Source organism: Leptopilina boulardi, unplaced genomic scaffold, assembly GCF_019393585.1.
Source record: "Leptopilina boulardi isolate dan_hultmark-lab unplaced genomic scaffold, ZJU_Lbou_2.1 LbouV2_325, whole genome shotgun sequence".
Taxonomy (NCBI): Eukaryota; Metazoa; Arthropoda; class Insecta; order Hymenoptera; family Figitidae; genus Leptopilina; species Leptopilina boulardi.
In genome coordinates, this window is record NW_026137891.1 from 4,974,639 (window position 1) to 4,986,662 (window position 12,024).

The following is a 12,024-nucleotide window of genomic DNA, read 5'->3' on the forward strand; positions in this document are numbered from 1 at the left end:
TTATACAAGAAAATACTTGTTTCGTAAGAAAAGTCTTTTTAGTAAAAAAAAATACCATTTTTTATAAAAAAAATACTTGTTTAGTAAAAAATAGACTTTTTAGTAAAAAAAATACAATTTTAATAAAAAAATACTTGTTTAGTAAAAAAAAAACGTCTTTTAAGTAGAAAAAATACTATTCTTAATAAAAAAAATACTTGTTTCGTAAAAAATATTCTTTTCAGTAGAAAGCATATCATTTTTAATTTTAAAAAAACTATTTGTTTGCTAAAAAAATACTTGTTTTGTAAAAAAAATACAATTTTAATAAAAAAAATACTTGTTTCGTAAAAAGTAGTCAATTAAGTAGAAAAAATACTATTTTTAATATACTCTCTAAATCTGAATTAGTAGTTTTCTACTAATGAAAGAGTGCATATTCGTTTATCAATTGAATTAGTAACTGTTTTGACTAACTTTTAGTAAAAAAAACTAGTAATTGCTAGTAGAAAACTACTAATTCACGGAATAAATCGTATTTTTTACTATTTCAAATTAGTAAGCCGATTTACTCCATGAATTAGTAGTTTTCTTAGTTTTTACTAATAATTAGTCAAAACTGTTACTAATTCAATTGGTAAATGAATACGCACTCTTTAATTAGTAGAAAACTACTAATTCAGATTTAGAGAATAAAAAAAATAATTTTTGGTAAAAAATAATTTTTGGTAAAAAATAGTCTTTTTAGTAGAAAAAATAAATTTTTAATAAAAAATACTTGTTTGCTAAAAAAATACTTATTCGTAAAAAATAGTCTTTTTAGTAGAAAAAATACAATTTTTAATAAAAAAAAGTACTTATTTAATAAAAAATAATGTTCTTAGTAAAAAAATAAAATTTTAATTAAAAAAAAGACTTATTTTTTAGTAAAAATAAACTTTTTTTTATTAAGGAAACACGGGAAAGTTAAAAAAAACTGGAATTAGTAATATATCTTTACTTACGATTCTTTTAACTAATTTAAAAATTTTTAACCAAATCAAATAAACTAATTTTCCATTATTATTATTTACTAATTCTAATTACTAATAGTTTCAAAATTTCTGATACGATTGAGAAAAACTGACTTTTTTTCAAATAAGAGAGAATATCTAGACGAGATCAGTAGTAACACATTGTTTTGGTCAGACAAAACCGCAAAAGACAAATAGCACACGTTTCCTACACATACCAACATACAATGAAGTTGAATAGAATTTTCACTCTATTTTCTATATATATACACTACCGTCCGAAATTGTGCGAACTCTGCTTTTTCAACAACTATAAAACTGTTCAAATCTTCAAAAATATTAAAACTAAAATTTTTTTCTCTTTATTTTATTAAAGTTAATAAAATTCTGAAAGAAATGACACCTTGACAAAGAGAATATGTTAATTTTTCAATTAGATATCTAAGAAAAACCCAATTTTCAATGTTTTTACTATTTTTTTTATTTCTCTGGCAAAAATTAATATTTTTAAACGTTCTTAGGCTCATTGAAATCGTATTTTGTTATGCAATTGAAATTATATAAAACAATTCATGTACACATTCTTCCCTAGCGTATGCAAACCGTGAAAGTTGGCTCATAAAATGTCAAAAAATTGTGATTAATATTTATATGACAAAAAATGATCAGTAAAATGTATAAATCTTAAATTTACTTACATAAATCAGAGAAGTTTAGAATGATATATTTACTTGATTTTTAAACATTATATTTTATTGTAGAATTAAATTTAAATTTTTTGACATTTTATGAGCCAACTTTCACGGTTTGCATACGCTAGGGGAGAATGTGTACATGAATTGTTTTATATAATTTGAATTGCATAACAAAATACGATTTCAATGAGCCTAAGAACGTTTAAAAATATTAATTTTTGCCAGAGAAATAAAAAAATAGTAAAAACATTGAAAATTGGGTTTTTCTTAGATATCTAATTGAAAAATTAACATATTCTCTTTGTCAAGGTGTCATTTCTTTCAGAATTTTATTAACTTTAATAAAATAAAGAGAAAAAAATTTTAGTTTTAATATTTTTGAAGATTTGAACAGTTTTATAGTTGTTGAAAAAGCAGAGTTCGCACAATTTCGGACGGTAGTGTATATATATATAAAATATTTCCTTCATCCATTTACAAAAAAAAAAAATGGGAACTAAATAATATTTTCAAATGTCGTGATACTTTTTTCGAAAAGAAGTTTAAATATTTAATAAACATGTGCGGGAATTGAAGGGGGTGAGAAAATAACTTTTTTTTTAATATAGAAGAAAATTAATAATTAATTATTGAGGAAAATAATCGATAACAAAGAGACAATAATGAAATAACAAAAATTACCCCAAATAATTTGATTATCATTATTTTTTCTTTTTTTTCGGGGGGGTATATATACAAAACAGCAGGCACATTGGTGCGTTAAAGTTATTGATCTTTTGATACAATACGGCAACCCAAAGCTGGAGCCACTGAAGCTCCACGGGAACCGCCATATTTGTTGTTCCTTTGCTATGCTCGACAGCGAAAAGTGACTTTTTCAAGAGGAAATTTAAAAAATCAACGTCATTTGTGTAAGTATTAATTAAAAAATTCATATCACAATTCTCATAGATTGATAATAAATATTTTTCTCCATTTTAAAAATCACGTATTTTATCAATGAAATTTAAATGTGACTTTTTTTTCTATCCTAGATGAGAGCTTTTCAAACTTCTTACTATCCCTCAGGGATGAGGACTCTTTTTTTGATGACATTTTCTTAATGGTAAAGTACAAGAATAATTTAATTTTTTTTCCTATTAATCATTTTTATCGTTATTCTGTTTTTGTCAGCTCTGCTTTTCTATACAGTATATTTTTTTTTAATAATTTAACGTTTCAATATTTTGATTTAATTTCGATCATATAAAAAATTTATCATTATTATATTTTAATATTAGGCTTCATTTTAAAAATTCACTAAAAAATTTAGTTTTGCAATTTGCTAAAAAGCTCAAATATTAATTTTTTACTCCAAATGAATTTTTTTTTTTTATCGAAAAATGTTAATTATTATTCTTTACTTTTCTGTTCCTTGTTTGTTATTTCCGTTATTCATATATCTATTATTCACATTAAAAAGTAAACAGTGTATTTTCAACTTTAGTTTGATTTAAATATTTTTCTTTTTAAACAGAATTTTGCAATAAAAAAATAAGATTAAAAGAGAAAATTTTTTTTTCAAAAAGAAGTAAATAATTATAATTTTTCAATTATATTAATTGTAAATTTTTTGTCTGTAGAAACTAATAAAAATTCATTTAGAGCACATTGTACATTATTTATGCGATCATAGTAAAAAATTTATTAACCATTTTCATCCGTTTTGTTTTTAACCTTTAAACTGATATTCTCGTGTTTTATAAACAAATAAAAACTTTTATCTATTATTATTTAAAGTTAGAAAAAAAAGTATACAACTTTTCAGTAGTTTCGTTTCTTTTATATTTAAAATAAAATGAGTAATTATTTTATGAAAATTAAAAATTTATTACGATATACCCTTATTAAAATTCCTATTATCAATGTTAAAGCTGAAATGTAATGTTTTTTGTATAATATTTTCGCGATTATAGGTAGTTTATTATAAGAAATTCATTATAAATCATTACAATTTTATAATTATGAAAATGTAATTATAGAAAATAAAATTTTTCACGTGCAAAAATTAAAATATTATAAAATTAAAATTATAAAAATTTAATTACAGAAATTAATTAATTTTGTATTTTACTGATAACTATATATAGTTATCAGTAAAATACAAAATTAATTAATTTCTGTAATTAAATTTTTATAATTTTAATTTTATAATATTTTAATTTTTGCACGTGAAAAATTTTATTTTCTATAATTACATTTTCATAATTATAAAATTGTAATAATTTCATTATAGAGTCTCTGATAATTATATTTTTATAATTATTTGAGAAAAAAAATTTTATAATGAATTTCTTATAAAAAAATTACCTATAATCGCGAAAATATTATACAAAAAACATTATACTGAAAACATTTCACCTTTAACATTATTTTCTTATAAGGAATTTTCATAAGGGATAAAAATAATAAATAATAATAAATAAATTACGAATAAAAAATTATAAAAAATTATATGAAATTATAGAAAATTATTAATAAATTATTATAAATAATAATAATAAAACATAAAGAAATAAAATTTATTATTAGATATACATAAAATTTGAATAATTAATATACAAAAACTGAACTTTAAATTTAAGCTTGCAGACAAAAACAGAATTTACTAAAAATTTGTTTGTTTTAACTATTTTTGAAGTAATAAAGATTTATGAGAAAAAAATAATTTCCTAGATTTTATACACAATTTTTTTTTGTACTTTTGGATAAATTTATTTACAAAATTCAATATCGTGTTTTACAAAGCAATTATGAAATGTTTTATAAAATTTCAAAACAAACTATACATAAAGCTGTTTTAAAGTTATTTTCGAATAATTTTGCAAAGTACGTAATTTAAAGTTATTTTCGAATAATTTTGCAAACTACTTAACTGTTTTAAAGTTATTTTTGAATAATTTTCCATAATATTTTGAAACATGTTATCAAAACTGCTTTGCAAATCACACGCGAACTTATATAAATATCCAAGAGTACAAAAAAAATGGATAAAATTTACAAAATTATTTTTTTCCACCTATGCACTGAAAAAAAAAATTTATTTGATTCAAAAAAATCGTTACTCGACTATTATGAACTAAATTATTTATTTGTATAAAATAATTACTATAAATAAATAATTAAAATAAATTTTTCACTTGAACCAAATAATGTTTATTTGAATTAAATAAAATGTATTTGAACCAATAATTTCTGTATGAAACAAATATTATTTAATTGACTAAAATAATTTATTTATTTATTTGTAATAATATTTGTAATAATTATTTAATACAAATAAATATTTATTTCATAATTTTCAAGTAAACGATTATTAGAATCAAATAAATTTTTTTTACTGTAATACTTTAAATAATAAATCTTTTAAATATATTACAATATCTAATATTTAATACGCAAAGATTTCTATTGATTTCGCGAATAATAGATTTTATTTGGGTTGCACGCAAATATTTTGTGAAATGTAGGTTGCTTAGAAAAAAAAAATTATATTAGAGAGAGAAGAGTGGGTCATGACTTTCAAAAGTTATATTAGAGTTTCTAATAAAATACGCATAGAAATCGTAAACAATGATAAAGAATTCCGTAAAAGCACATGGGCGCCATGCCGTCTATAAAAGCTTCACAGTTCGATAAACCATGTCACGCTCTAACATAACGCCTTTAATAATATTCATTTGCCTTCTAATTTTCTTCAAACAAATTTTTTTTCATTTTCAATGTTTTAAATTATTTTTTGAATTTTTTAATTTAAAAAAAAATTTTTAAACTATTTTTTAAAACTATTTTTTAAAACTATTTTCTAAAATTATTTTCCAACAAAAGTTAGACATTCTCATGTTAAAACAATAAATATCACGACGGTCAATGTGTCAGATTTATAATTAATACAGCTTGCATAAATATAAAAACTTTCCCGACATGATCATAATTCAAAGGATGAGCTTCAGTCTCAAAAAGAGCTTGCAAAAAAGTTTCTAAAAGAAATTTTCATTAAAATGAGATTTATTTGAGAAAAAAAAAATAAAAGAAACGAGAGACGCGCAGAGAAGAAATCTGAGTAAAGAAACTTGCGAGAAAAAATTTACATGTACTTGCTAAAAATACAAGAGAGCAAGAAAATTAAATCATCCTCGAGGGGTGAATTATTTTTGGTATACAAAGAATATTTAATAAAGGTGAAGAAATTAAAATTAACTTTTGAGAGACTCGGTCACGATAAAATGACCTGATTTTAATATAGAAAAAAAGATTATTTTTTCAATTATTTATATATATATAATTTTAGCGAGTTTATTCTCGTAGAGAATTTAATTGAATAAGTAAATGGAATTTTCTTTTTTTTTGCTATTTGTGGGAGGATTGACCTGTGATAGATGTTAAAAAAGATGTATATAATGATTAGCTAATAATAATTGTATTTGCTAATAATGGTGTATTATAAGAGCGCTTTGAGCACACCTTCTGACCCAGTTGCCCCTTTTCGTCCTTGCAATAAAACAACGTATTGGTAAAACATCACGCGACAATAACACTATGCAATTTATATAACTTTTGAGAAAACAGCAATTTCATTTTCTAAAAACGAAAAAACTTGTCTTGTAAAAACAATTTATTTTTTTTTTAAAAGACAGTTTTCAAATAACCTGAATAACTTTTGTATTTTTTTCAACTATAAATTTCATTTCGCCGAAAAAATATTAAAAAAAAGAAATTTGATTTACGAAAAAAATTCGAACTTTTTAAATTTATTTTTTTTTTGTTTTAATAATAATTAAAAATTATTTTTAAAAATAACTCTTGAGATAGAAACATTTATTTCAGACAGATTATTAAAGAAAGAAAAAAATCCACTTTAATTATTCCATAAATATTGGAAAATTGACCTGATTATATTAACTCCCATTTCACAATTGTGAAATTATTTTCAGATCTTCAATATAAGAAAAGAAATAATCGAGCACTCTGTGAATTATTCAAAAATTTAAACTCTGACCTTTTGCTATATGAATTAATATAAATCAGTTAAATTTGAGAATAATGAATCATTTTTTAATTAATTAATTAGCCAATTTTATCTCAGCTCACAAATAACAAAGAAAAAAAAAAAATTAGTAAAAAAATTTTATTTTGAATTTACTAAAGTATTTTAAATTCAGTAAATGAATTTACTGAACAAAATAATTAAATTTTCATTATTCAAAATTTATATATAGAAATCATTCCTTTAACAAATCTGATGAATAATTGAAAAATTAATTTACACACAATTAAATAAATAATTAATTTGAAAAGATGTTATTTATCCGAAAAAGTATGTTTTGGAGATTTATAATTAAGGGCATGTTCAAGAGAAAGCAGCGGCACCATGATCTACTGAATTAGTCAAATCTGTTTTATCTACAAACGATAAAACAGATTTTATATCGGCTCAATTTGCAAAATTTACCAATCACGAATTTCTTATTTCTAATTGGTTCTTTTTAAAAATTTCGCCAAAATATTGCTGTCGATTCTATATTCGGACATTTGTAATTTTGAACCAATGAAAATTCGGCGTCTTAAAAATCAGTACAATTAAAAATTCGGACAAATGAAAATTCAGCGTCTTAAAAATCCGTACAATTCAAAATTCGGACAAATGAAAATTCAGCGTCTTAAAAATTCGTACAATTAAAAATTCGGACAAATGAAAATTCAGCGTCTTAAAAATTCGTACAATTAAAAATTTGGACAAATGAAAATTCAGCGTTTTAAAAATTCGGACAAATTAAAATTCGATGAATTGAAATTTCTGTCAATAAAAATTAGAATCACATAAAATTCGATTGAATGAGAATTCAGTTAAATTAAAATTGGCTCAAATTAAAATTCTGTTAAATAAAAAATCATGTAAATTAAAAGACAGTTAAATAAAAATTCTTCCAAACAAAAATTCGGTAGCTAAAAATTTTCTTCAGTAAAACTTCATAGAAAAGAAAAATCTCAAATTTTAATTTGAAAATTCGTCTAAAAAATAATAATTTCTAATAAAATACTTTAAAATAAAAATCTAATTAATGATTTTCATGGGAAACTTATGCACCCTGAAAAAAAGGAGACGCAGCATAATGTTCTAAAAATCATTAGTTAGAATTTTCATTTAATGGAATTTCATTTGTCATAATTATTTTTAAGCCGAATTTTTATTTGTTCGAATTAGTATTTTGCAGAATTTTCATCAAAACGATTTTCAAATTTCATTTTAAATGAAAATTCTATCAATTAGAAATTCTATTAAATGATTTTTCGGTTAAGTAAAACTTCTGTAGTATGAAAAATCGGTCATATGGAAATTATTATATCAAAATAAGAATTCGAACAAATGAAAATTCATCTGAAAAAAAAAATGAAAATTCTATGCAATGAAATTCTACCCAATAAAAATTCTTTAAAATGCGTATTATGTTAAATGAAAATTCGAACAAATAAAAATTCTGTGAAGTGAATTTTCGATTATATAAAAATTCTGTAATATAGAAAATCCTTTTGATGAAAATTCTGCAAAATACTAATTCGGACAAACAAAAATTCGGCTCAAAAATAATTATGACAAATGAAATTCCATAAAATGAAAATTCTAACTAATGATTTTTAGTTGTAATGTTAGACTCTATTTTGCGACCCAAAAGATATTAATTGCTGAATGGAATGTTTTGTGCTTTTTTAGGGTCCTTAGGGTCGAAACGTCAAAGAAAAAACATCTAGTTTTATTTTTATTATATTAAGGACCCTAAAAAACCACAAAACATTCCATTCAGTAATGATTTTTAGAACACAATCATGCGTCCCGAAAAAAATTGAAGAATGTGATATTGAATAGAATATTTATCTTCAGAAATTTTTGAATCTTAAAATTAAAAACCGATCAACTTCACTATAAATTCATTCGAAAAAAACGATAAAATTCCATTTAGATTCCAATCAGCAATAAAACATCATTAACGGAAAATTTCCTATCTCAAAATTCGACAATATTTAAAACTAATGAGCCCTACATTTTGTCGATTCACTAAAGAATCTTTTATCTCACTACAAGTTTCAAATAGATTTCAAAAGAAATGCTCCAGTAACATTAAGGGAGCAATTACCTCAAGTGAACCTAGATTTACAAAAGCTAATTTACTATATATATACTTGTACAGTAGACAGCATAAACTTTTTGTCAAAGTATGCCATAAGCTTAAGAATTTGGAGGAAGGTCATATCGATAGTAGGTGTTTAACACCAGGGAGAAACCACCCCAGAAATGACCTACCATAGGTTGGTAGTGAGATCACCACTGACGTCATTGCACCACTATTCCAAAAGCATATATAAGAGACGAGAATATTGCGGGGTCTAAATTGCGCAAGCTTCACTATCGATTTGTGCGCGAATTTCACAATTCGTAAGGGCCGTTGGCGCACAAGGATCGCAGGTCGAGGGAAACCGTACCTCACGCTGGTGGACTCGTCCTGGGATCAAAAATTCCAAGGACTGAGTCCTAAAAATTGTTTTTCTAAACTACACAAATCAAAAAAAAAAAAAAAAGAAAGAAAATAAATAGTGATGTGAAATAATCGGATCAAAATTTTGCCAAATTGTTTGGTGATATGGGAAAACAAATACCAGTTGAGGATTTGGTGATACCGCCTCAGGATGGTAGAATATGCGGTACCATCTGTATTTGTCAGATGACTGCCGTTTTATCGTCAGTTGCCTTGGTTTATTTGACAGTTGCCATTTATATGCCATTTACAAGAGCATTTGTCTCGGGTATTAGTGACGTACCTGTCATGTGTACCACCACGAGGGCTGTTAATGCTGACAATTGTGATTGGGGCAGTTGTGGTGAATGGTGTCTATCAAAAACATCAGGTCCATGTGTCCAAATTCATGTGAATTTACGACAAAATGGCACAACAATATTATTGGCAAATTGTACAAATACAACAAATAAAACATGCTATGGTATCGATCAGGAGGCGGCTAAAAAATCAAAATGCATCGCTGATGAATGTCGAAATTTAACTGGTACATTTAATTGTACATTGGGTGTTTGTATCAATATTACTGATGCATTTGAGTGTATGTTTCGCGATACTGATCCACCACTAAAGTGTTCAGGTAGACGTGGAAAGATAACATGCATAGACATAGATGGTTTATTCACGTGTAATCGTGGGACTTGTGAAAAAATTCGGACACCATATAATTGTGATCGTAGATGTGTAGATATACCAACGAGAAATAAAAATATGATTTTATTGAGTGGCGATAAAGTTTATTTAAGTCAATGTGAAAGTGTATTTGAAGAAGAGACAGGAAAAGAAATTTGGAATGAAAATCGTGGTGATGTGATGATGGCAAGTTGTTATGGGGTTTTTAATAGTAGTCAAGGTGTTCAGGCTGTTGATTGTATTAATGGTTCGGTACTTGAAAAGGATCTATTAACAGATTTGACAAATTTTACTTATTTATCGTATTTAAATATATTTGCCACTAAACCATTGGATGAGACGAGAAAAGTATTACCACCTGAACAGGATTTAATTATTGCCAATGAGAGTAGATTGTTAATTAATTTGGAGGGTTGTGTTAATACATTGAGGGATGAGTGTAAAGCATTTTTAATGGATTATGGTAAAGATGGATCGGATCATAATGCAAGGGCAAGATTTCCTTGTTATTATGCGGAAAATAAAAAGGAGGTTGTTGTTTCGAGATTTGATTTAGAAACAACACAAAAGGAATTTGTTGTTGCCTTAGTGCTGCCAAGCGTTTTATTTGTTGTCAGTTGTCTCACATTAATTCTTTGTCAACGCACTGTCATTGTTGGTGATGATGCGAAAATGAGGTTCAAGGGCACCACCGGTGCATTGACAGCAATGGCCATTGAGAAAAGTATCTCCGGTAATATTGGAGATGCTGGGGGAGGAGATTCAGTCATGGCACTCTGAGATCCGTCACGTAAGAAGAGCCCTCTTTCTCTCTCTACTAAATTCTACCGAATTTTTAGATTTCTATTAATTTCAAATCATTTTAAACTGAATTTTTTTCTTATATATATTCTTTTACATTGAGAAAAATCTGCTATTGAATCAACAGAATTTCTGCCAAAGGTATAAAAATTATTAATTCAAAAGCATATGCTATAGAATCTGTATAATATTTTACAAATTCTATAGCATATGCTTCAGAATCAATAATTTTTATACCTTTGGCAAAAATGCTGTTGATTCAATAGCAGATTTTTCTCAGTGTACGATTTTTTTTTTAGCAAAACAAAACTTTTCAAACATTGAAAAAGATATTCTGAATAATTACTTAAGATACAATTCATATTGCACTGTTAAAAATCGTGCTTCAACTTTACACTAAAAAGATTGAAATTATATATTTTCAATCTCGACAAGTGCGAATGTTTTTATTTCATTGGCTTAAAGTTTTTTGTCCAACCAATGACATGCAAACATTTACCCTTTTCGGATTGAAAATATATTATTTCAATCTTTTTAGTGTAAAGTTGAAGCCCGATTTTTAACAGTGTGTATTACCAAAAAATTAGTAAAATTTTATAATTTTCAGAGATTTAACAGCTAATTTTTTTTTTATTTTTCAGGCATTCCCCTCCTGGAGGAGAGTCCGGCAAGACCGCCGGTTTTCTCTCTGCGCGGCCATTATTAAAGTGTAAGGAAGGGAGGGGAACGCGTGGTTCAAATTCTTAATTAATGACACGATTAGATTAAAAACGCAAGCAAATCTTAAATAAGATTTTCCTACTCGCACTGCCCGCACATTTAAAGCTGAAGAATTATATATAAAAGAACGACAAGAAACAATAAAGGACCAGAAAATACCAACATCGGAAAGAAATAAGACAGAAAAAAAATGAAGTAAACCCAAAAAAAAGAGAGAAACAGATTTTTCAAATCTGTAAATTTCACAAGCTTTAAGACTTATTAACAGAATCGTTTGCGACCAAAAAAAAAAACGTACGAAGCATAGCTCAAAAAACAATACTTATCCTCTTTTTTTGATTAAAGAGGAAAAAATCAAATTTGTGCGCACTTTTTTTGTTTTGGCTAAAACATTTGTAGATGGTAGAATACATCTTTATCGCAGTGATAATTAGGATAAATTTCTATAATCAATAATATTGGAATGAAAAATAAAATCTAATAATAATTATTAATAATTAAAATAACTATAATAATGGATAACAACAAATAGAAAATTAGTTGTATGCTTTAGGCCTAACTGACAGATGATTG

At 25.0% G+C, this 12,024-nt stretch overlaps 2 protein-coding genes across 2 annotated transcripts in view; one reads left to right on the plus strand and one right to left on the minus strand.

The window, feature by feature from the left end:
- Positions 1–12,024, minus strand: part of LOC127284568 (cilia- and flagella-associated protein 298-like) — an 83,044-nt gene that overhangs the window by 47,932 nt on the left and 23,088 nt on the right. The window lies entirely within an intron of this gene.
- LOC127284565 (uncharacterized) lies at positions 9,181–11,513 on the plus strand. The gene is made up of 2 exons (XM_051310066.1): positions 9,181–10,720; positions 11,373–11,513. Exon 1 carries the CDS (start codon positions 9,364–9,366, stop codon positions 10,708–10,710), a length of 1,347 nt encoding a protein of 448 aa, XP_051166023.1. The 5' UTR covers positions 9,181–9,363; the 3' UTR covers positions 10,711–10,720; positions 11,373–11,513.

Bases quoted from the DNA above. Each gene is read 5' to 3' on its own strand.
- LOC127284565 (XM_051310066.1), top strand. From the start codon at position 9,364: ATGGGAAAACAAATACCAGTTGAGGATTTGGTGATACCGCCTCAGGAT.